Genomic DNA, 26,405 nt, shown 5'->3' with positions numbered 1-26,405 from the left:
TTATATCCAGGTAGACGTTGCTTGAGTGCCATTTCTTCCCGTCACTACATATATTCAATACAATATTCAATATAATTTTTATTAAATCAGAGAAATATCGTTTGACAGCTATTCTCTTTTAAGCAAGTCAAATCATCTGAGTTTGTCTCTGGAATGGAATTTTGAATTTTTACCGCGCTAGCATGTCGACATCTACCACGAAATATATTCCTGTTTCCGCTACACTATCGTGAAATTCGAAATGCGTGAATTTTATTTATCTATTTCGTTCTTTTTATTTCAATATCGATTTATTCTCAATGCGGACATGCTCCAGTCTCTTTATGCTTTTCAAAAGGACAATCGGTACTTCGCGAAGTGACTCGAAGCTGGCTGCATACATTCAGTCGTACCAACATTCATTTCTGTATGAAGACACGTCGCGCAACGTAACCTCTTGTGCCGCGTAAGATTCCGTACGAGTTATTTACACCAAAGCCATGGCAACGTTACGTAGAATCTTAACAATAAGTATTCCACCTTATCACGTTATGTCAATGAAGAACAATGCGAGGTCAATGAGTTTTCACAAACTAAAAATAGCTCTTCGAAGCTTCTGGCGCTCGGACAAAGATGCCCCCGTCTACGGTCACATCTGTCAAGTTGGCGACCCAGTGCTACGCACGCAAGCTATGCCGGTAGAACCGGAAATCATCTGCACGAAGGACTTTCAAGCGGTATTTATGAAAACCATTACTAGTGATACTTATAAAAAATTAATTGGTCTCCATTCCATTGCATTTAACAGCTACTTGGACATTTGAAAGACGTCATGAAATGGTACAACGCCGTGGGATTGGCCGCGCCGCAGATCGGACTTCCCTGGCAGATATTCGCAGTGGAAGTAACGAAGAGCCACCTCAAAAGTATTCCCAAGGAAATGAGGGATGCTCAAGGCATGGAGGAGATACCTTTTCAAGTTTTTATTAATCCCACCTTAAGGGTCACGGACTATACGGTGTTGCGATTACCTGAACGCTGCGAAAGTATTCGAGGCTATTCCGCGGATGTTCCGAGATCAAAGGAAGTTGAGGTCACGGCTTTGACTGAGAAAGGAAAATCTATCACGTGGATAGCTAAAGGCTGGTCCGCAAGAATTGTACAACACGAGTATGATCACTTGCAGGTAATTATTTTTTTTTAAAAAAGAAATGTTTATTCAAAGTACATCTTTCATACTCCTATCTTGGTATTAATCCATTTTCTATTACGTTGCAGGGTAGAGTCTTCACCGATATCATGGACCCGAAAACATTTAATTGCACTGCCTGGAACGCAATTAACGGTTGTCGAGGTCGCATCGAATTAAAATATATTCCGAAATAGTATTAATGCCTAGAGATCATATTTCTTGTGTAGTTTCTTTTGGGTAATAAAAAAACGGCTGTCTTTAGAGACGCGCAGAGAGATATTTGTCAACTTGAGTGTACGGGGGATTTGTTTGGGAGAGGTCAGGACAATTTGCGCTATTCTAAAAAATAAGATATTTTTATTGGTGCATCTTCCAGGATACAGTCATAGCCGATTATACGATATTTGAACTACAGCTTATGGAATTTATTCTGACGTAATATCAATTTGACGAGCCGGGGAGAAGGGAGGGAAGGAAAAGAGGCTAAGGCAATCGGATAAGCACGATAACGATCGACGTGAATTGAAAATTATTTTCTTTTTTTTTCTCTTTAAGACAGAAAATCTTAATTCTCATTTTCTACGGATATTAATGTTTATCGATAATCATCCCGTCGCCTTTGTCACTTCTCTCGAATTGCCCAATTACACAAAAAATGCTTACGCGTAATATTGGTTATAGTAATTTCTTTTTTTTTCTTATCAGATTAAGAGAATTATGATCGATCATTGTAATAAATACTTAGCGAATTTAGTGATTAATCTTTACGTGTCTAACTTAGTCTACTTATCATTAACATTTTCTCTCTCCTTTCTCCACTAATCGTCATATCGTTAGATCTCACGCGATCCTCGCTCTCATGCATTGTAATTATTAAGTGCATCGTGCCGAATTATACTGCAGAAATGTTTCATGATTCTTCATAACGTCCGTCAGCTCTCAGTGCTACAGGTAGGACGACGAGAGCATTGCGTAACACGATTAATGATATTTTAACGTGAAATAGCTAAAGTGTTAAAGTGTTTCTGCGTTTACTCAATGTATAAGGATTCGATAGAAAATTCATTTCAATTCCAGGTTTCTCCTGTTGACTCGATTTTTATCTATTATATAGTACTATCTATAGTACGAACTGTAATGAAATTATCGAAAATAGACGTTAACATGTATACAGTTGTCAATCTACATTCACCGTATACCCGCCTGTACACTTACTTACAGTTTTTAATGCGTTATCTTTAATCACAACAACTATAACAGCACCTTTATACACTTAAATTACTCCTTAAAAAGCGTTTGGTTTTCCCAGAGTATTTTTGCTCCGCAGTAATAGCTGAGAATTCGTACTGAAAACATTACCAATGCACCTTCGGTTTAAAAAATTGTCAAAGTTTTTTTTTTCTTTCTCTCTTCGGTCATGTGTATGCATACATGCGTGCTTTATCTATACGATTTTTGGTTTACTCGTAAAATAATTTCTGACTAGATCTCTCGTGGTTGTTACTTATAAAAATTGTATTTGATATTGCGTCGCGCCATTTTTCTTTTTTCTTTTTTCTTCATTACGAAGCGATTTTGTAATTTTTATTTTTACGATATTTCGAAATCAAAGTGCTTTGCCACTTAGTACCAACGGGACTCTAATTGTAAGCTTTTAGGTTAACTCCTCGTCGTCTTGTTTAACTTTACGAGATATAGCTCGTAATCGATTAACAATCAATGAGATCGAATTGAATTGATTTTCGAAAAGCGTTACATATATTTTTTTTAAGACCAGCCACTTTTTTTAAAATGTATTGTAATTCGCTCTGACACGTCATAAGACAAAAAACAGTCGATACCCGAGATTTTTCTCATATCGAAATCGATTGAGTATCGATAGAAAAATTCGTATACCCTTCGATCAGACTGTAATTCTCTCCGGCTCTTTTTCGAAAATTCACAATTTCTTACTTAACGACGGAGCTTCTTTTTTTTGGAAATTTTTTTTTCTTCAATTTCTATCACGGGGGAGAAGCTTTCTTTAGGACTGGTTAAGCGATATAGAGTCGACTTTTTTTTTCACGATGCTTATATATCTATACATGCTTTTAGCATTCGTTAAAAGCAACTACACGACTATAACGACAAACATGGCGACTGGTCTAAAATATCTAAATCTAAATCTCGTTTAATATCTACCACATCGAAAACCACCGTAAATCATTAATCCAATAGAAAAGACAGTATTTCAATTTTATGGAAACAAATTGTTACGTAGAACATTGGTCCTTTTAGTCTCTTTATATGCGTTCGTGTTTCTGGTATATATATATTCTATGTTTACATGTGTGTGTATATATATATATATATATATACATCATATTCTGTATGATATATGTATATACTGGTGTATTATATTCTACGCATATCGGAATGGCCGTTTCTCAATTTTCTCGGTGAAAGGAACAAAAAATTCTGCCAACAGTTTCGAACTGCTTTCAGACTTCTCCAAAGATCACGTGAATCAGAGTTTCTATAGCAGTTGCCAGCCTGCGTTCAATGTACAGTGAGGTGCAAAAATGCGTTTCATTATAAATATTGCACTAAGGTATTACAATATTTATAACTTCTAAGGAATATTTTCTGTTTTTTTTTGTTTCCAAAATTGCCTCTAGTAATAGGTATAGCATCGAGTCGCCCGATCCTCGATATGCACGAAGTTCGCCTTTCCTCGAGACAGGAATATGGGACATCTTGTTTACTTCCGGTTACGACCGACGCCGTAGCGAACTAGACGCGATTTTGCTAGCTAGGATTATTTTTCTCTTTTTAAATTTTCGCGCCATTTCATTCACTCGCATGGTCATTCGATAATTGGAACACCCTGAGCACAATCGATTTATTTAGGCCACGAGAAATAGTGGCGCGATAACACGTATTTTATATTGGTAGTTACAGGTTAGGTTAGTTCACTTAAGTTATTGTATATCGTACGTTTAAGGTGATTCAGATGCTGTTATTTTGTCGCGCGAACGATCTAACGCTTTGGATTTTCTTTTTATATCCAGGTATGAACTCGTTGTTGCTGCGCGGTATCCTCTTCCTGTCAGGATACGTGTCCACGTGTCTGGGATGTCCTCCATCTTTTTCCGTGGCCACGATGGTGAACCGGAAATCGACTATTGCCGGCCATTCCTCTGGTTGATTGTAAGTGCAGCGGTATCCTTACCGTGCCTATTGAAATTGAAAATAAAAACATTATTTATTCGAGTGTCCTATTTGTTTTTTTTTTCAGACGTTTCTTCCTTACGTCGTCATCATCGTCATCGAGAAGAGGACTTTGGGAAGAGATTGGGACCTTTGGATGAGAAGCAGGTTCGGGTACCGTGATCAAGGTTGCAGTCGGTGCTTGACTTGATGGGAAGGTGGATTATCGTGGATGATCTCCATTATATATAGTATACGACAGTTTATTCGTTATTGATGAAATTTCTATCATTATTATCGATGATCTCGAGCTCGAAGTGCATCTCGCTTCTAGAACTTGCGGAAGTGCCACTGATGTAAGGATGCTCCGAGGACGCGAAGGACGTACCGTTCCGTGAAATCCTTGCGTGAGATTCGGGACTTCCGGTACAGCTGTATCGCGAGGTCACGGCCTCCGATCTGGACAGCGATGGTTCCGGGGCGACCCGCACCCACGGACACCACGAGAAGAATTGGGCGAATCCACGGCGAAATCTGTTGGGCAAAAGATAGTATTAAGAAATTTAGTAATAAGGTTAAGTTATGAAAAAAAAAAGTAGTTTTATCAACGAGCAGGAGGAATATTCGTGAATTAGCGTTGTGCGCATGCGCGGAACAGAATGTTCGAGTATTTTTAAACGGCTTCTGTATTTGCTGAAACGCTTGAAAAGTCTCTTTGAATTCTCGGCAGAGTGTTGACAGACCGGCTTGATTTTACAAGCCGAAGATTCTTTGGAAAACGGGGAAACTAGGCCGGCGCACTTTGAATTACGAATATTTCTACCGGCTTCTCACCAAACGTACAATCTGAGAGCAGAAGCACTGCTCGTAGCGAGGATTTGCTAATTCTATTAAAATGGCCATTCGAGATTGCTTTTATGCCGCGAACGCGATTATACATTTTAGTAATTGCACTTAACGACTCTGCGGTAATTTTCAAGCTTTTTCCTTGTCTGCCTATTACGTAACGTTTGTGTCATTGGTTGCCCGCCTTGCTTCTTTATTTCGAACTTCGTTAATCCTTTTGACTTTTCCTACCTCTGGTCTACGCTGCTACGCTTCCATTGAGATACTTTGGTATTCAAAATTTAAACTTTTATCTTTAACCAAAATCTCGCCGCTATGCTTTTTTTTAGTTTTGTAATGCCTTGACCACTCACCTGGAATTCATCCAGCAATAAATAATCGGGTTGTACATGCTGTTGGACATGGCCAACCAATAGATGCCCAGATAGAGCTCCTGGATGTAGGGCTCGTTCGTGATTTCCGGCAGATATGACGTCACTATGAAGTAAACGTGAAAGGGCAGCCAACATACGGCGAATATCACCACCACGACGATCATCATTTTGACTACCTGCAGACAAAGCGTTGTCTATAGAAACATTTATTTTTCAATGCATCAGGCCAATCAGTAGGGATTTATATTTTCTTAGTCTATTCTCGATTCAATGTTTTTTTTTTTTTTTTTTTTCCAACGTGCACGTAAATGAATAAATAGGAGAAATTAAGTGTTCGGCTTTTGACAAGCTGCTCTGTTATTATCTGACGTCCGATCAATAGCCATGCACGTTGTTCTTTATTTGTGAATCAAGACAAGGGTTTCGGAGGCTGGGTTATTTTTCTTCGTAATATTCATTGGCACAGGCGATTGGTGGTAAAAGTGGTTTTTTTTTATGGTTAAATTAGCGAATAACAATTTATTAGCAAAGTGGCTTATACAAGTTATCCTCTGAGACTGGATCACACGTTTGGAGAAGGAATCCTTTTTTCTTTTTTTTTTTTCCAGTATTTGTTCGTTAACACTAAGTCAGGTTTACGCTGACGCTGATAGAGAATTACGATGAGTCTTGGATTTCTTTTTACGCCTTTTTCTCCATTTCTATTCTTCTCACTCGGACACCTTTCACCCTTTGCACAAATTTACTTTCACGATATCACGTTTCGTTATATACGATTGACTACTTCTGGTTTCAGGGTTAGGACTGAAGCCTTGGCACATATAATTTTTGTTCTTTCTTATTTTTGAATCTCTCGCGTATACACCTTGACATATTTATTTACTCGTGTGCTTCGCTTTGAAGTTTCTACTGTAAATTCTCTGTCGTCAGTTAGCTGATTGCAATTGTAGTTACAAAGAATTTTTTATGAATTCTTTTTTTAATACTTTCAGATTCTTGAATAAATTTTATTTTACCATATGCTGAAGACGCGTAGCTACAAAAGGCCATTTATATGATTGGAGGATACCTGCTTATCAGTCCATGGTATTTATTCGAGTTTTCAATTATGGCGATATTAAGCTAATTGTCAAATACCTCATACGAACACTTTCATTCGTTGCTGTTGAATCATACGTAGTCCCCTAATGTACATACATACACGTGTCAGTGGATGTAATCAAATATTTTATACGATTTTTTTCTTTTTTCAATGCGTCTCAGTAATGTTATGCTATTTCATGTATGATTTATGACGCAACGATACAATATATTACCGCACGTAACATAATTATCCCTCGCGTGTCGACACAACATCCAGTATCTATTTCGGGGCTAAGCAGAAATCGAGAAATCGTGTGTAAATTTCTCGGTAGGTAAAGTCATTTCCATAAGAGCGACATTGCGCTACACGAATAGCCCAGAACTTGGCCTCTTACGTATTCAGATATATACCATTAAGTCAGTTGGATGTTAAAGATTATACCTACTGTATATTTGATATACAGAGTAAAATATGCCGGTCATCATAAAATCGTGAAGTATTGAGAAAGATGTAGTTTAGAAAAGAGAAAAAAATTTTCTGTATACTTTTTTAAAAAAAATATATATCTATAATAACAATATGATATGTGAATACACGAAATAAACAAGAATTATTGCCGCGTTACGTAGCTATAATAAGCTATACGTATATATATACGTAGCTATAAATAGTATCGTAAATATTAATTTAATTTCCAAACTTTGTTATTATCTTCATATACATATTTTAATCCTGTGTCCACTGTTAGCTATTTAGGGGTATACAGGGGTGTGTCTGGCCTTTGAAAATTTATGTCTCTCTACGTTCCTCAATTAATAGCTGAAAATTCGATTAAGTTTCCGTGTCCAACGTCTGGGAAGTTTGCATAGTACTACCGTTGATGATGGAGATATAGAGTGACGAAGTAGAGAAGGATGATGAAGATGCCCAAGAGAGAGAGAGAGAGAGAGAGAGAGAGAGAGAGAGAGAGAGAGAGAGTGTGTGTTTCCTCCAGCAGCGTCTCAATAGGGTGAATTACGCGTCTCGGTGTGATTTATAAAAGCCATTCGAAGGTACGTTAAATGGTTACTAAGTGATTCCCTCAGCACGATTAAACCTTGCTTTGGTGAAGTTCAAACGATTAAAATTTAATTATATAGATTCGCTCGAAGGATTCGATGTAGGGTTAAATTATATCAGGTTTGCGAACGTCTTTAAGAATCCATGGTATTTATGGGTCATTTGTATTTTTGGTGTTTCTTTTTTTAAACCACCTTACGATTATATGCTCGAACCACGTGGGACATTTACTCGTGAAAAATGGTTGGCCCGTTCCGGCTACACGTATATTTTCCCCCTTTTCACGGCAGCCTCATAAATCATGCAATAAAGATCCATTCGGTCGGGCACAATTTTCTGGCACCTATTGTGCATATGCAACGGTGGCGCCATCAGGTGCTTTTTTTTTGGACATGCTGTTACGTGAATAATGCATATATACAAGTGACACTTTACTACTGTATATCTTTTATCGGATGGTTCGTCTTATTGCGAGGTGGATTGATTTATAGGAGCATCACGATTTGCGTGCTGCTGTTCGTATGTTTCCGCCATCTTAGAATTTATGGGTGACGCTTTACCGTATACGGTGGACGTGTATTTTACATATATAGTATTTTAAGTCGTTTGGGTACTTTGAAGACTTTAACGTCAACCGCGAAAAGTGATTATGTAGACTGACGGAGTTTCTTTTGTTTTTGAGGTTATTTTAACGCAGTAACTGTTGTTAGAAGTTGCTGGAATTAGAGGCTATCGTAGAAGTAACGTACGTCGGGGATATAATTATGTAAAATATAATTAGAACGTACGGGAAATAGGTATGTACATTGTTATTGTTCTTATACCGTATATTGCTATAGTAAGAAATTTAAAGTTCAAACCAGCTGAAAGTTTACATATTTATTGCTGCCACTAATACTGCTAGTAATACTAGCAGTACTGCTAACAGTATTGGCAGTAGTAGTAATGTATTGGATTAGGAAAGGTGTAATTAACCTTAAAATCCAGGGCCGTATACGTCTGTAGATATCCGTTTGGGGTGAAGTATTTCTTTTTAATTCCTACTACAGTAAATTCGTAGAGATTTTATCGTCGGATTAGAATTTTTGATTGCACGATGGTGGTTGGTGAAATTGGTACGTAATTAAGTATGTATAATTAATGTCAAGCAGAGTTTTTTTTCTTTCTTTATCTTGGTCACGTTATTTAATCGTTTTTTTTTGGCGTCTCGTGATTCCTCGTCTCGTATACGTAGAAAAGTTTTCCCATTACTTCGGAGACTTCTTGGAATATAACGAGTGACTAATCAAAAGTATAGGAGTTCTTGCCGAGTTGGATTTTTTTATCTGCGAGTATTTTTGGCCAAGTCTTGAATGTTGGTCGTGAATTTTTTTGAGGGTGGAAATGGATTTTCTGGGGCCAGATTGACGTACCACGTGTACGCGATTGGTGAGGGTTTGGTAAATTGTAGGTTAGTTGGTAAAAGTGATCATAATGGGTACAGAGGGTTTTAGTTATATTAAAAAAAAAATCTTTTTCAGGGATGTGCTAAGTTTGTTCGATTTTTATCATACGGGGGATGCCATTTTGTTTTATGGAAATTCAAGTGAAACGATTCTTCTGGAAATTACTCGAGCTGTCTCTTTGACTTCGTAATTTGATTTTAATTTCATTATTACCCCGAGTGTCGTCGAGGAGGATGTTTTTACGAACACCTTTCGCGAATTTATTGAATGCTGGAAATAAAGTTTGTTATCTCAAGTATAATTGTCTTGGGCGGATAATTCCAAAATAGCTATAGGTGAGGAATTCTGAAAAAAGAGGAAAAACGTTCTCAGAAAAGATACAGTAAATTAAGAAAAAAATCATCTCATGACTTAGCAGAACTGTGAAATTATTTCGGAAATTTTACAAAAATGTTTAATATTGTTCATCCTTTTTTTTTCACTTTTTTCATCCAATACTGACACTGTCAATTGAAGTTTCAACTATTCCATTGACTACTGCAGTACTATTTGAATTTTACCCTATTTTACCGTCGTTTATCTTGTGGCAATGGGTTCTATGTGCTTTCAGAACTATTTCACACGTGGGTACCAGACTTTGCTTTGACCTTTATGATCTAGTTCCTTGTTTCAAATTAATGTGTCTTCATCCTCCTATACCCCCTGCATTACACGAACAACCTCAAAGTCCTCCATGCCTTTCGCTCTTCTGCTCAACTTCATTTTCCGCTTTACAGGACAGCCATCCTCTGGAGGCTCTGCATCCAGCTACGTAATTCCGCTTAACAACTTTGACAATCTACAAGTTGGTACCACTGCACTTCTGTGCTTCTCCATGCAACCGGGCATTTCACGTTGCGCCGTTCATACTCGTTTGAGATAACGTTACTCCGAATACCCGAATACTTGGTGAATATTTTATTGGAAATTCTAACATTCCCGGGGGTTCGCGTGTAATTGTTACGCTCCTGAATACAACCCTGTAAGTTAACTCCCGTATTCTTACGCGTATCCTAAATGGACATTGGTTGAAAAATATACGAGATTTGTACGTAGACATTTTTTTTTATCTTTTTTTTTTCGCAAAATACTTTTTTCTTTTAATACGTAAAAACTGCGTAGTAATTTATTTTTATTATATGTATACGGGTCACGTCAAATAGAAATACAAAAGTTAGGTTACGTTGTGACTCCTTTGGGATTCCTGAAGGCTATAACGAGATTGTCAAGTTAGAAGTTTTAATTTGTAGTCGTTATACGTATATCGGCTCGGCAGGTTTGGGTATTGCGAAAAACTTTTTGCTATGTAAACTTGGCGTAACTCAACACAGTGCGAATCTTTTTTCTTCTTTTTTTTCTCCTATGATATTCACTGCGGGTGGTACTGTTGCTAGGGATATTTGTGTCCTGTAATTTAATAGAATGTCCCATAAGAGATCTGAGGTGGAAAATTTTGACAGTCGGAGTAAAAATGTTGAAAAGTTATCTTTTAATTTTACTTGAAAAATTCTTTTCCTATAATTTAATATTTAATAGCATTGATCAGCACGGTAAACTCGTCTTATCTCTATAAGATGAACCATAAGATTACCTGCTGTATCATTGGTTACTGATGGGATAATCCAAATGCCTAGAGGGGCAAAAGACTGGCTATTGGAAAGGAGCGTTTACTTATCGAGCATTTACTTAACGGGAGTTTACTGTAATGCTTAATTCGCATTAGGTAGTAAAAATATATGATAACGTTATCAATTTGATATACACATCGAAATTGAATTTCCTTTGCTCTTCTGAGAATCAAATGTTCAATTTCGATGATAATCTCAGTTTTCACGTAAAATCTGTTATTTATTTTACGCTCTTCCCGAAGTGACTATCGTATTTGAATATCCCGCGTCGTTATACTTTGGACGATCTTCAAATTTTCGAAATCACTTTGCATTGGTTGAAATTCCTCTGCATTGGCCAGCACTGGATCTCAAACTTTTTTTTTCTTTCTCTTTATCTTGAGTAACTGTCTCCGGTATTGGATATGAGGGCGGATCCACATTTGCTGCAGTAGCAATTGTCGATAATGGAAAACCAATAAGACTGGATACTCGTACGAGATTACGTATGCAATGAGCGAAAAGGAGGATATTCCAGGAAGAAAGTTCTTGCGAATGCAATTCGCATTGTTTATCAATTTTTTAATTAATTAATCTGACAATTAATCGTCAGTCGGTCCAAACTGTCTTACGGGAAAAAAAATTTCTATACCAAAAGTCAGCGAATCTCGTACGTATCCCTAACGTGCGAAACTATCGTGGGTCCCAGATAACTCAATATATGGGAAACGTGATTTTCGGTTAAGTGGTTAATAGAAGATTTTTTGACTCGGTTTGGATTTGATATTTTTTTCTTAAATTTTCGCCAACGTTTTCAAATTTCGAAGAAAGCAACGTATAGCTATTAATATTCATAGGAAAATAATGCATATGTCATAGGGATGCAAGGTGGTTAATATTTTTATTGTGAAAATAAAATTTCCCGTAGATTTTGAAAAATGGTGAGAAATTTTTTTTCCAAATTTTTTAACCCCGATCCGTCTTTTCGGGGATTTTAATACCACGGCACTATTATTGCCAAATGAAATGCCTTGGGGTAACGAGAAACGAAGGTGGCGTAACTTTACCCTTGCTATTAGTTTCTTACCTACTATTAACCTAACCTAACTTAAAATTATGTCTTGCGTAAACTAAAGCGCAGCAATTAATAGGGGAAACCTTTAATTAGTCCACCTTTTTTTTTTAACAATTAACACGAAAAGCGTATGAAACCTTCTTCGTCCCCATTGCATCCCTCGCGCGTAAATTAGATGCGTGATACGTAAAACTTATTTTCAAATAAATATACGAATTCCCGTTAAATTTTAATGGCGGGAAAAAAAGTATTTGAAAAAATTATAACTGCATTTATCGTAACTTTGCAATGGGTTAAGAAAAAAAAATTGCATAAGCAACCCATAAATAATCCTAATGATTATGATTTATTTTTCTTATTTCAATATACAGGGTGTGTCAATAATTTTGGGAATTTGTAATTACCATGACTCGCGGGTTGATAGTGGAGCTAGCTAAATTTATTACATTTTATTGCGTTTCTATTTTATCTCCTGGTGTTGTGTCTATTTGCAAAATATGTTCGGTCGTTGGAATTTCCTAAATTCACGGTATATGCAGAAAAAATTGCGATGTTCCTGGATTTTATCAAAAACCTTGAAAGCAACGAATAACCTCAAGGGGTTTTCTTTTATTTAAATAGAAAAACCGTGGATACCACCGAGTACCTACGTAATGTAGTACGTATACTGGGGTTTAAACTGACCCCATTTCCCTTATCCATGGATTACGGAAAAGAAATTCTGCTGCATTGGCACCACTGCTACTACTGCTCCCACGACACTACTCCGACAACGGCATTGCTGCCACCGTGATCCTCGTAAAGCTTTCACATTTTATTCCCCTTTTATATTGTAACTCCCCTCCCATCAACGCAGTTTCTGCGCATTCTCTTTCTGCTATTATTTCCGAACCGTATATATATGTATACGTACATAGGGGGTGTTTGGTTTTTCGTCATCCCCCTCGTTGATATCCTTTGCGATATTGGATTACCAAGCATTCCTTTTATTCGTTTTCTCTTAACGGCCGGTTTCAAATATTTCAAAATTATACGATTTCCCGCGCATTTTAAACCCTATTTATACAAACGGTTTTCCTTACCGTTCACGACGTTATTGGCTACTCAGCTGACTTTCTTGCTTTGTTCGAATACGGTATATCCAAATTTGGGGCTGTCGGTTCGTTTGCTCTTGGTAAATTGCTAAAAATTATATATTAGTCGAGCACTGCGGAATCCTACGAAACTTTATTATTGCGCGTAACTTCATTTGACTCTGTCGATAACGACGGGGGCTCTCCTCTTTACCGACGGATTCTTTGTCTTAGGAAAATTTATATCTCCACCCGGCTTGCTCGATCGTTAACGTAAGTTAGTTATGAAACTTTTTTGCGTTTCTTCTCTTCTTATTTATTTATTTTATAGCTTTCATATTGGAGAACTTGCCCGGGAGTAAACTCCCTGTGCTTTTCGAGCTTAACGCTTTATTGTTTCTTGGATTTTCCTATTATGCAAAGCTGCTTCGTTCTATTATCCGTATCCTATTAGTATGCTTGCCTACTGTATCTATACTGGTTTATTAATAATGGCTAACCTGTATAACCATACGAGTTTATCAACTGCCGTGCATATCATAAATTTAATATGGTACTCGGACAAGTATAGCCATTATGTTGCAAATTTTCTTAACCAATTTTATTCCATACCCTATTCGCATTAATAAGCCATTCAATATCATTATGAACTAGTTATTTTATTTTCTGACTTATTTACTTCGTTGCATGGTCATTGTTCGCGATCAATTTTCTCATACAATCACAAGCCGTTTCACGAGAAAACTTAAATTTTTTCTCAGCAATTCTTTGGAAATTCAGAATATAGATTTTTTCATAGAACAAATGATAGGCAGCGCTTATAATTTTTAAAAATACTACAAACGGTTAAACGTTACAAACAACGATTAAAACGTCACAGTGGATTCTCGTTATATGAATGTTTTTCGGGTGCAGGGGAAGGGAGAGCCCCCGCTCTTTGAGTTTTTTTTTTCATCAAAATTTATAGTACCTGCTTCTTTTCAAACACTCAGTCTTTTCGTGCGGGTAAAACCATAAAGTTGGTAACTGGCAGTGGGGATGATCCGAGTGTCCCAATGGGTTGAAATACGCTTGAGATCGGGGAGGAATTGACTTATCGAGCATCGACTAAACGAAGTCTACTGTATTGAGGATTTATGAAATTTTTGGTGAATCCGAGGTGAGTGAATTAAAATTTTTTTTTTATAATTGGTTCAAAATTTTTTTTCGAAATTTCCTACAGGAGGCACTGTCGACGCCATTAATGAATTTGATTCTTAAATATTCGAATGGGGTTAAATAATTAAATTTGTATTAAAAAAATGTCGATCAGCACAGAATTTAAGAATTTTTTTTTTTTTTTTGAAAATGAACATGTACAAGATCTTTATAGGATCAGCCATAAGATTGCCGGCTATAGGCGGGACCACCTAATTACAAGTTATAATGGGGTTTAACGCTGAAACTCCCTTCAAGCTACGTGGCTTCTCGTCTCTTCGGTTCCCCGGGTTGCGCCTCTGGCGTCCAGACGCTAAGCTGGGACACATCTTTATACAGGGTGTGCCTAAAACTAATTGGACCGCCATATTTTAGCGTTAGGTGGGCTTCGGGGAAGATTTCGTGAAAATGAAATTTAATCTGGTACACCTTCATCTTCACGGTGATGAGAAGCAATGACGATCAGCGACACTTCTCGCTTTTCTAAGGTCTCTGTCTGACGCCTATTATACGCGCATACGTAGAACGTATACAGGGTGCACCGAATAACGCAAAGCAATGCAAGCATCTTCACCATGGAAGATACAATGCAAAAGACGTACAAAGGGAAATCCAGTTGTTGTTTGAAGCTTTGAGAAATACTTGCCTGCTAGAAGTAACGCTATTGGTCGAATTTTTTTTTTTTTTTAATGCTTTGTAGACACTCTTTATTTTCTTTCACTTCGTTGTATCAGACAAAGGGGAGACGTCGAAGTGATCTTGGAATATTTGAATTGTGGATGAATAATAATTTTGAATATTTTTTTTTTCAGTTATCAATTACGCATATCGACGGCTTTGAAGGGACGAGCTGATCCGGCGACGGAAATTAAATGATTCGTTCAATATCCGTTGCGAAGATAACCTCCCGATTCTTGTGGAAGAACTTTCTGGAAACTCAACTGCAAGGTAGGATGGCTATTTGTTTTTTTTTTTTTTTTTTTTAATTGAATGGAAACCTGTTGCGATTTAGATTGTCACGAACGATTAAAAAATTATTGCATCCGTTTATAAATCGAAATTTGTCAAAGTGACAAAAAAAAATAGTTATCCAATTTTCTGTTTAATTATGATAAAACGATATTGTTCTAAGGGTGCGTTTTCAAGGTCTCGTTAAGATCCCGTAGAATTTCTTTATAAGTAGCTACCGAAAGTTTGTATCTTCAACAATATTTTCTTTATTCGCCCCTTCCTATTATCGATACACGTGGAAACGTCTTTGACGCTAATTAAATTGCTAATTGAGTAGCAGATTTTTTTTTTTATTAGCAATTTTAGAGAACCAATTTCAGGTACGATAAATCAAGAGTAAACTCTCCCACGAATATTTATTCCCTTTGAATTAATTGTACGAAGTAAGATTTTTCTAATTAAACATTTTTTCTCAAACATTTCATTCTCAATATTCAGATTGACTAGAAATATATTTTTGTATTACCACCTAGTATACGATCGACGTATACAGACCCTTCGTATATAAGGATAAAATAAGAAATTTCTTCTATCACAATTTCCCCTTCGATTTGAACGTCCAAGTAACATAGATCTATAATATTTATCTTTTGTAGACTTTTTCTTTTTTTTCTTTATTTCTTTTACGTCGAACCGACAAAGCATTCACGGCTATCGGAAATAACGCAGCAAATCCCAATAGAATCGTATGGAATTTTTATGTCAGTCCACAGGACTATTTCAAAGTGATTGGATAGTATCGTGTTCGCGCGTCTTGTCGACGTCGTTCCGAGAACTCCTTTTACGCGTTGCAGGTAAAAATACGATGAAACGTATAAAAGCGTTGAGAATTGTGAAAAATAGGTAAAATCGTAGAAATACAAAAAAAAAAAAAGGCAAATAAAAACTAACTTGGCTACCCTGCTGGTAGTTGAGGGATGATAATGCCACCCCTGATCGCTGAGCGTGAACCGTAAATAAGGCAAGTTTCGCGCCATGGAAACCTGCCAGTAATAAAATAATAATATAAGTGAGGGTTTACGAGTTCGGATCAAGTCAATATTATCAGGCTGTAGAAGTGCGGGTTACCCCGCTAACGTCATCGGGTACCTTCCACCGGGGCTAATCTTTAATGTTATTACGTGTCTTAATGTCCGATATATAAGATATCAGCCTCATCGAACCCAAGTGGGAAAAATGAAGTAAACTTGGCTGGAGTGAAAAAGCGGTATTACTTTTTTTTTTGTTTCTCAGAATATATATATACAAAAGCATATCCTTCTTGCACACGCACCCTTCGTTTGCTTCGAATATTATCCAGTTGTCTCTGCGTGGCCTCGCCGATGCTCTGCGAGCCCCACAATTCAAGGCCAACCCTTGCATAGGTATAGGTCATCGATCCAATTGGTAGAAAATACGTTAGAAACATAAAAATGACGTTGTACCTGAAAAACAAAGAAAATAAGATTAATCTACACGAAGATTTGAGAGAGGATGATAAAATTTGTGAAAAGAATTTTTTGTATGACTTAGTCACGAAATTTTTTGAAAAAAAAATTTTTCTCAGTTCCATTATCACGTGATATTTGAATTGAAGTATTGAAACGTGCTCGGATGTACATTTTGATTGTTAGATTCGTATTACGTATCGCTAGTGCCATTGATAAGTACACTGGGTTCTTTATAGCTGGATAATTAATGCAACGTTAATGAACGCGAATTGCTGGATTCTTGAAGCACAAGTACAAATGGGATTGAGCAGGCGGAGAAAGAGAACAAATTGCGCGAAGCGGAGGGTTGAAGCTTTAGAGCTTTCAATCTCGAAATTTCACTCCTAACGAACTGATCCTTATCCTTATCTCTTGGCTTGATTAATTATAGCATTAAAGCGTTGGGATAGAATTTCACAATATTTTGTTAAGAAATTGCCTGAGATTTGAAAAATCATGTGGCAGCTTTTATTTATAATAGCCTGCTTGCAAATAGGATTTTGTGTTAATTGAAAAATTTTTGACAGTGATGCAATTTTTTAATATATTTTTGAGAAATTTCTTATTCGTTAATACTTGCTTAGATTTTTAGACGAATTCTTCGTCGGCTTTCTTGTCAGTTGTTTTATGTATTATATTAATTCGGAGTACAGTCTGTTAGGTTGAATGGCTTTTAAGAGGTTAGAATTTGTAGTCGAGATGATAGTATGGGGTGGCTTGGCTCGTGACGATAATTCTCATAATTTTCCCAACACGTTACTGTCTCTATTGACACTGAACGTTTGTCCTTGTTAGACGGAAAATGCTTCACCAGACGAAGCTCTTGGTTTCGAAATTACAGAACCTCTTTGTTCGATGGCATTGCCCGAATTGCGAAAGTGTATTAGATAAAATCGGAACCGTGTTGAATTCACTAGCTCCTCGTTAATTAAATGTATTGCAGTGTAGATGCGTTAGGCGCGATAGCAGCTACCGTAGAAAATTTATAGTTAACTTTATTTCTCAATCATTTCATTTCTTTATTTTCACGCAAACTCAACGCGGATTCCAAGACTGTCCTCACTTTTCCGATTAACCCAGAGGTTTTCGTAATCGCGTAAATCTAATTCAAATATAACACGTTAGCTAATGCAAGCGACAGTGGCGCCGCCACTCGTTAGTTTCCTAACGACTTTTCATCGAGACAAAATACCAAAAGTGTCAAGTGGCTTCTCGTAAAAGACTCAAGTAACATTCCCGGCATTGACTACAGGAGGATCCAAGATAAGCCGTAGCTGGAGTAACGCTGCCATAATTACCGTATGAGAATTCGCGAACCTAACCTAACTCGAAGGAGATGGAACCATCCCCTTTTATAAGAGCGGCATTTTACCTGGTCATTTCTTGTCTTCCGACCCTTTACATTACCATTGAATTTCTTTTAATCGGTACTAACGACCGAACGGAATTTTTTAAAATCCTATTTTAACGAAATAACCTCGTTACTGTCTAATTGACATCGACGGATCGCATTGCCACAGATAACATCCGTAATATCCCAATTAATTAATTACAAATAATTAATCACACGTTTCGACAAGTTCAAATGTTAAAAGTTACTAGTGTAGCGTGTTTACATTTTAATTGTAACTTCTAACCAACGTGGATCGCACATACGTGAAATAGCTGCGCGATCCTCGAGCTCCGAGTTGCGTTTATCGTGCTGCCTTGAAAACTTGCTAAATTCGGTATACTAAGTAAAGTACCGTTTCCCATCAATATTCCACGTATGGCAGGTGTGTGTATTTAGGCGGCGTACAAAAGATTCGTTCTGCTATAATAACGTGAACCTTCATAACCGGAAGTCGACTATTTTTTTTTTAACAATTCGATGATTCCTATATACGTGTACACTTATATGTATATACCAGTATCTTTCCGGTAGCTTCAAGAAACAATCTCCGGCTATAAGCGCACCAGTAATTGCGCTGGCTCGATATCAAGCGCGTGTTACGTTGCCTCGTATAATATATAACACGAGGATATAATGTGAGCTTTAGGGTCGAGTTGAGCTTTTGCGGTATGAGCAAAGGAAAGGAGCTTGTCGTAAAACGTTTACACCGTAATGTCGGTGTAAAAGCACGAGAGGACGAGGGGAGGAAAAATTTGGGCTTTATGAATTTAAGTAGGAGCATTAGCGCGAACGGAGACACAGTACGGTGACATTTCGAGCGTTGTTATTAAAAAAAAAAAAGTGGAAAAAAAATTCGAAAGTTTTTCGTTAATAGAATTGTCCTTTTTTCAGGATTCCATTGAAGTCAATTTTGAAAAAATTTCAATTTTTTTTTTTTTTTCTTTCATTCAAGAAAATAACGTTGCTTACAGATATTCTTCGTAGCTGAGACCGTCGTCGCTTATGTTTGGCCAATCGCTGTAGCAGATGACACGTACTTCGCCGTTGACAAAATTTTGCGTATACGTCTTGTAGAACAGTAACATTGGCAGTGACAAAATGGCGCCGACTATCCAAATTGCTATTGCTATGCAGAGTGTCGCTCTTCTTCCCATACGTGGCTTCAGTGGATTCATAATGGCCATGTATCTGAAAGCATACGATCGTGGATTAACACAGTGGTAAGTGGCGCCATCTGGACTGAAAAAGTTTGTACTAAGAATACGTTAGGAGTTGGGTAGACGCCTTGCTTCTTAATGATGTTAAACCAAATTTGGTTCTTTTTGTCTGTTTAATAAATATTGCATGTCAGAAAATATTATCCAATCTAATCTATGCTTTTTTTTAAGGATCGATCTTAACACTGGACTACCATCGCCAGTCGATCTGACTGTTTTCAACGCAAATATGCCTTTAACGAAAATCTTTGGTATATCCAGTGTTAATGGCTAGGGGATATAAGCTTGCTGCTGGGAATACGATAAGGATCGGGCAGACGACTTGCTTATTGACAATGTCAAACAATAAGTTGGGCGCGACGCTTCTGTTGCGTCGTGAAATACGCAACAGCGTACTGCAGGTCTAGTAAACAATCTTCCCACGGGTACGGGGAATCCATTAGGGCTGTGGAAGATGTTTTGTAAAAAAAAAATGATATTTCTAGGTTGGGTTTACTTAGCGAAAACGAAGATGAAGTTGATGCTTTGAGGAACATAGAAACGAAGCTTTACGCTCGCACTGAGAAATAGGAGACGAGATGGCATCTATAGAATTTTCTTTGGATTTTCGCGATTCCATCGAAAAAGTATGCTCTATGGTAGTTTATCATTTTTCCCTTTTTCTCGTTCGTTCGAAAAGCTGAGAAATTCGTGGCTGCAGTTACGTCACGTGTATACTTTCGTTCTTGCTATTGATACCTGGCCGCGATATCTCTTGCCTGTTGTACGACATATACGGTGCACGTTTCCCATGGCGAGAGTCGCCATTGGATATTACATCGTATTCAGTCGAGAAATGGAGTTATTCTTTATCTTTAATTTTTTTTATTGAATCTATTTATTTTTATCACTCACTGCGTCCACTTTACCTCAGGTTGCGATTATTTGGAGAAATATTGACGCTCACAGTGTTTAATTTGGTATTGCCAAAGGGCTGTGTTAACATTCTGATTATAGCCGAGATAGGTAATTAATATTTAACTGCTCGAGCGCTTGCGTGTCTGGTACCGCCTCGCGTTCCTAAAGGCACTGAAAAAGCTCCTTTCAGTCGGTTTGTGAAATTTCTTCGTATAGCTATGACTTTTTAGATTACAGCGTCACGATAGCGATGGAAACAGGTGCCGGATAACATGTATTAAAGTAATTTTAAAAAGCTATAAAGCGATACTATCTATGCCACATGATAAGCCTAAGTGATTAAAATATGTAGAATGTGTGATTAATTGAAATTCTAGCTTTTGAATAACAATCTGATAATCATTATCGCCTAGAATGCTATTGTAAAGAGATTATAAATTTTATAAATTTACTCTGTATATACTGTACCGATGTACCTGTATGCACCCTGTATATTGGATGCCTGTATTGTACAAAGGCAGTGACAAGTGTTAAATTAAGGGATTATGCTTGAGGGTTGTGTCAGTAGAATCTATGACAAGTAGAGCTTCCTGATATTGCTCTTGTAAGGGTTGTAAAATTTCAAGGGTGTCATAAATATTGACTCAAAATATAGTGAATATAGACACCCGCCATACCCCACCCGTGACACACCTGTGCTTTACAAAAAAACTTGGTAAGCACTCAATATATTTTTTTTTTACATTATTACATCAGTTCAGTGAAGCACGTTGAGTATAGAAGAAAGGTATATTAAAAAGTATGCTAAATGTGTAAAGTTTTTTTTTTTTAATTTTTATATAAATCCTGTATATTCCTGGAATTTATCTAAATTCATCCTTATCTGGAAATCTCCCCCTATGCAGCATTCGATTCATTACATAATCTATTCATTGATGTATATATACCTATCTATATATATATGTGTATAAGAAACCACATGGCTAGTATATATATATATATATCGGTTTAACAGCATATTATGTTATAGACTCTCGGACTGCCAATACCAGGCAAATCCCGTATTTTCTATTCCAGGCTTTACGATTATCCCCATAATCCGAAAATAGCACATACGCATGTGCACGCATATGTAAATATGTATTATTCGTATATGCGTGTAACATGTCACACGCATATTTCTGCGAGTATAGTTGACGTCTGCACAGCGCGATAAAGTCAGCGTCATATCAATGTCATTGATTTACATATTTATGGTACTTGACAGGTTATCGTTATAATTTTCCTTTAAAATTACTTTTTTTTAATCGATGCAATTCACTCGACGATCCGATAGTGCGATTATCAGTAAATCGTTACGTTTGTGCTATTTTTGTCCGCCGCGGATATTTTCAATTGATATTGGGCGGCTGTCAGTGAGACATGATTTTGGCAAATTTAAGTGGATTTGGGGGTAAATAAATAATTGGTTTTAGGGTACGAAGTATTAATTATTAATTTATACACTTTGCTTATATAAGCTGTATTATTAATTTTGAAGATTTTATTTTTATTTTATTTTTTTCAGGTTTTTCAAGGGTTGCTGCGCGTTTGGCTGCTGTGGGTTTAAAAAAAAAGTATTTTACTACCCCTCCTCTACGGCCCCTTGGGTCTCAGGAATTTTCGAAGCACCGGCAAAGCTCGCTGCAAGCTCAGCAAATTGATGTGAATATTCCAGGAGCTTTTACGTCGAGGGATCAGGAAATTCTGTATTAGCTTTCGTCCAACCCCTTCAGGGTATTGTAGTACAATCTTCTCGTAAGGAGAGGCTTGAAAATTGTGTTAAATTGTGCAATTGGCGCAATCTCGGGTCAAGCAGTTTAGATCGATAAGGGAAGATAAGGCAGAGTCAGATGCACTGTATGAGAAAACGACGTTACAAGCTTTCAAGGGATACGGGAGTATTAGTTTTCTTGGCCATTTCTGGAAATGGCAAGGTTGGGTTAAGGAATAGGAAAGCCTGTAATCTTCTTAGTATGGACACGAACCTTATTTGGGTCTGTTGCGTAAGGGTAGCAAGGAGTGTAATTGTCGGATTACTAACATGCTCAAATATTCAATTTGACTTTCATTACTTCTTTTTTTTCTGTCATTCCTACCTATATTATTATTTATTGGGTCTTTTTCTCTTTATGAATCTTTTTCTTTTCCTAATCCTATCTCAGAGCTTCTAACCAGCTACCAGCTGTTTTACTTTTTGTGGATGTTTTCCTCTGTCGAGTCACAGGCGTAGCTATCTTTCGAATTCCAACTTTGAAACTCGTCGTGCGAATGTAATGTGACTCACTTTTCGTCTCTTGGCTGTCCAAGCCATTTCTCAGACGGCGGATCTAACCGTAAGACACTCGTGCAAAACCAATCGCTTTTTAGTTCCACATTTTCTGTGTTTTTATACACTGACCGATCGATAGACTCTCTTATTTCTTTCTATACGGCGAAGTCTCAGTCGATTTTACGAGAAAGGCAATTGTGAGAAATAAGAAGGGAGACTCGAGACTTTCATAACTGAGTCGTTTGCTTCGTTTTAAAAAAAAAAAAAAATTCTGCGAACACTCGTTCCTATATCAAACACGGGTGTGTCTTTAGGAATTTAAAATAGCGCTTTTAATTAGTTCTGGTCCTGTTAGCACTTTTCCCTCGGTGGTATCGGTAATGATGTTGGTACGTTTGTAATTAAGAATCTTATTAATTAATAATGTTTTATTTTAACTTTTCATGCTGTCTCACGAATATACCTTTAATCTACTTTTCTCGTGCCGTAAGGGCAAACTATAATCGTGCGAATTAAATAGCCTTTTTTTTGCTTCCTTTACACTCCATTGTATCATTACAAAATGCTTTGGTACGCATATGCTGATATTTTCTCCCGTTCACGACGAAACCCTGTAAAGGTAAGCGGTGGGTTAAAGCCATTTCGATACACTGAAAATAACTGTGAGCAAATCGAGAACGTAATACGAAATTCGATTTTCAGGATTCAACCAGCAAATTCTTAGTCACTCCATTCGGCATCCATATTCTATGCGAGGACAGGAAGACAAATCCCTGACTACGTACCGGGATCATGTTCTCCCTTGGAATTACTTACAGGAGCTCTTCTGTCGCAGTCTACCGAAGAATGCTATTTCATCCCCTACTGAATTCCCTTCTCGGGGGACGTTACCTTTGATGTTTTGAAGACTCCTGGGACATGCATTCAAGAGACAGTTTCGATGATATTTGAAGAACCGTTTGGGATAAATATTTATGGATGTTAAATGCCTCTTACAATAATAGGTACGTATGTTTTATTAGAAGGGATGATTTTGGATTTTCTATCTTAAAATTATTTAAGGGTTGTTATCTAAGACTGTTATTGATTATTGGTCGAAGCTGATTTTGATATGAACTATACGTCATAGCCATGGCGGTATCCTGACTTGGCCACAAATCCTCACGGTTCGTGTCAGTGGGTGCAGTATGTCACTTTAAGGGGTATGTATGATAGGGGATGGTGCGAGAGGGGTTGTTGGAGATATCTCTAACAACAGTAACGGTCGATCATTAATCATAATCCCTTTAGGGTGGTTTGCGGCTATCGGACCCTATCCTTCTTGTAATGCTTAAGCGTTACTTATGGTATCTTGAATTAGGTTGCCATTACCATCCTTATTAATCCCTTGAGGCGACACCGGTACGTGCCTTTATTTCATGTATGTTCTCAGAGGCAGAATCCAGGTAAAATGAAAATTTTTTAATTTCATAGACATTTACCTTTTTGTATAAGGGTAAGATTTGGTAAAATGTCAGGGGACAAGTTTCTTTTTTTTCTTACTTTTTTTTCTTTCTTTCCAACTCCCTGACAAGGATTCTCACAATATCCTTAAAGCTCTATTCATGTTCTTTGTCATTTTCATGGGCATCGACAGGATCAATGTAGAAGCTGGAAGACCAAGCTTTGTCGAAAGGAAAAGCAGGAGGATTTTTCTTCGTAAGCCATCCCATTCATGTTTTTCATCATTTTATCCCTTTCAACTGATACATATATACGTCACATCAAACAACCCTTAATCCCTTTAGTCCTCTACTTACTAACAGGTAAACTGATTCCTTATAATTTTGAGTCATTCTCAGATTTATAATGTTGAAAGCAATTTTTTACTAGTAAATTTATCTGCCTATATAATTACTATGACTTTTTCCAAGGGATTGAAGATCTAATCAAGATGCAACAACTAATTTATAAATTGATGAAAACAGTTTTTATCCAACATCCATTGTGGGTAAGTAAATTTGCAAATTCTCATTAAAATACTGTGTTGGTTTGTAAATATTAAAAAATAATAAAATTCAAATGTTCCAGAGGGATAGTTGTTGATATCCATGTCGAAGATCTCTTTCATGGACATGTAAAATGGCAACGTTCACCATGTCACAGTGATCTCCTGTTTCAAACCCCTGTAATATATGGGGATGAAGTGGTTCTTGATACCCATGAGAATCTTTGCCATCAACTGACACGGTGGTTAAACTAGCTTTCAGGATGTCAGAAACACTAGAAGGTGTTTATGGGACCATAGGTTTTATACTCCAGAAGGTGCTATCCAGCTGCATCGTAACCCATAAGATATATATTCTTATTAGGGTGAAAATACATAGGTCGTACCCTCCTTTTTTTTTATATTTAACCTCTCCATCCTTTCCACACCGTACGAAACCCCTGAGTATCTTCATCTTCACTCAAGAATTATGCCAAGTAATAAAAGTCAGAAAAAAATAGACTCGAGCACAGTAATCTTAATGTCAAGTAAATTTAAAAAATGCACTAGACAAAATTAAGAACGCAACTACTTCTTATACTTAATAAATTCGACCATTCACATTAGCCATTTCATATCTGACATTAATTTACCGATTAGCACAAACCCCTGAAATACTTCATCCTGTATCCAAAACTCATCCTCGATACAGAATCATGAAATTAGTCAATTATAAATTTTTTTTTAATTATCCTAATTAACTAATATCTCCCCAAAAATACAATCCACCGTTTCACAATCGTTATTCACATTGTCACTTGGCGCGTTTAACAATACAAAACACTTGTTATTGTCCCTCTAGTAAATGTTATCTCGTTCAATTATTTATTAGCAATTTATCCAATTATCTATTATCTCAAGCCAAGATACCATCTTGAGATTTTACACTGTTCAAGTAATAATTATATTATCTTCACTTTTTAATATCTCCCCCCCCCCTATATTATCAGTTTCCTTTCATAATTTTACTTTCCTATTGATACTATTATATAGCTTCCACTGTGCGCGGCTCCAGTAACAAAGTGCATTACGGTATAAAAACTTAATAACTCTGTCAGATGCAGTTCTTTCCAAGAACCCATGAAGAATAATGATTTAGTTGGAGCGAGACCAGTGACGAATCTCAAAGTATAAAATTTGTAAGAGTTTCTAGAAAATTTAATAAGAAATATATTTATACTATATGTATACACACAAACACTGTATATAGTAATAGGACTATATGCATATGTGTCATCTCGATATCTATCAATTAAATCTGGTTCGGACATATCTCCCCTGTATTTCGCGTATCGCAAAATGATTGAGCCTGTTATTAAATAACTGAAACGTCCATCATTCGATAAAATGTGTCGTCGCAATGCGCACTGCTTGTATTACCTTTATCATTTCGTGTGTCAGGCGTCAGGTCGATTATTTAATAACGAGAGTACACGTTTAACTTGTTAAATGCAGTTGAGCGATTTAATTGGATCGCAGGTAGAAATAGTGACTGTGCTAATCGTTGCGTCATATGTGTATGTACAATGTTATATTCGTGACAAAAGCACCGCCTGAAGGTGGTTCCGTTATGGAAGTCAAATGAATCGGCTAACTTCGGGTGATGCGTTTCTCGTGAATATTCTTGTATACGTATATACTTATGTAATATATATTAATTGTAAATTATTGTTACTACATATCTGACTAAGCAAAGATATTCCATCCTTGACAGTCGCGACCGTGAAGGCCTTGAAGTGGATACTTAAGAAGTAATTAAAAGAAATTTTTGTAGAACGAACTGAAATTTGATATTAATTTAAAGAATATATTTTTTTTTTCATAAAAATACTTTTAAGGCGTCGACAAATATTTTTTTGAATTGTATATTTAAATTTTTTGGAAAATTCATTATTTCAAATGAATATATTCTTATTTGTGTC

At 36.8% G+C, this 26,405-nt stretch overlaps 2 protein-coding genes and 1 long non-coding RNA gene across 11 annotated transcripts in view; 2 read left to right on the top strand and 1 right to left on the bottom strand.

Annotated features, from left to right (window-relative positions):
- Positions 1-269: 269 nt before the first annotated feature.
- Positions 270-4,355, top strand: LOC107265490 (peptide deformylase, mitochondrial). Of its 2 annotated transcripts, none has more exons than XM_025083354.1 (3): positions 270-716; positions 788-1,165; positions 4,222-4,355. In XM_025083354.1, the coding sequence occupies exons 1-3, from the start codon at positions 480-482 to the stop codon at positions 4,225-4,227; spliced, it is 621 nt and encodes a 206-aa protein (XP_024939122.1). In that variant the 5' UTR covers positions 270-479; the 3' UTR covers positions 4,228-4,355. The 2 variants fall into 2 exon arrangements, with proteins under 2 accessions (XP_024939122.1, XP_015590469.1); XM_015734983.2 differs by lacking the exon at positions 4,222-4,355 and adding an exon at positions 1,258-2,340.
- LOC107265462 (tachykinin-like peptides receptor 99D) overlaps positions 4,228-26,405 on the bottom strand; it is a 91,385-nt gene continuing 69,207 nt past the window's right edge. For all 6 annotated transcript variants that reach the window (XM_025083324.1, XM_025083314.1, XM_015734938.2 and 3 more), the window contains 5 exons: positions 19,002-19,220; positions 16,444-16,594; positions 5,560-5,756; positions 4,749-4,894; positions 4,228-4,387 (listed from right to left, as the gene is read on the bottom strand). In XM_025083324.1, coding sequence (XP_024939092.1) covers positions 4,260-4,387; positions 4,749-4,894; positions 5,560-5,756; positions 16,444-16,594; positions 19,002-19,220 — 841 coding nt within the window. In that variant the 3' untranslated portion in view covers positions 4,228-4,259. The remainder of the gene's footprint in view (positions 4,388-4,748; positions 4,895-5,559; positions 5,757-16,443; positions 16,595-19,001; positions 19,221-26,405) is intronic.
- LOC107265553 lies at positions 19,116-26,294 on the top strand. Of its 3 annotated transcripts, none has more exons than XR_003059244.1 (10): positions 19,116-19,252; positions 19,421-19,650; positions 19,735-19,875; positions 21,714-23,076; positions 23,160-23,461; positions 23,587-23,659; positions 23,748-23,902; positions 24,094-24,262; positions 24,371-24,447; positions 24,528-26,294. It is a non-coding gene; the product is annotated as an uncharacterized LOC107265553 (long non-coding RNA). The 3 variants fall into 3 exon arrangements; XR_001537228.2 differs by having other exon boundaries at positions 23,520-23,659; positions 24,094-24,155; XR_003059243.1 differs by having other exon boundaries at positions 23,520-23,659.

This window comes from Cephus cinctus, unplaced genomic scaffold, assembly GCF_000341935.2.
Source record: "Cephus cinctus unplaced genomic scaffold, Ccin1 Ccin1_scaffold0020, whole genome shotgun sequence".
In the NCBI taxonomy this organism is placed as follows: domain Eukaryota; kingdom Metazoa; phylum Arthropoda; class Insecta; order Hymenoptera; family Cephidae; genus Cephus; species Cephus cinctus.
This window is presented reverse-complemented; position numbering and strand designations above follow the sequence as displayed.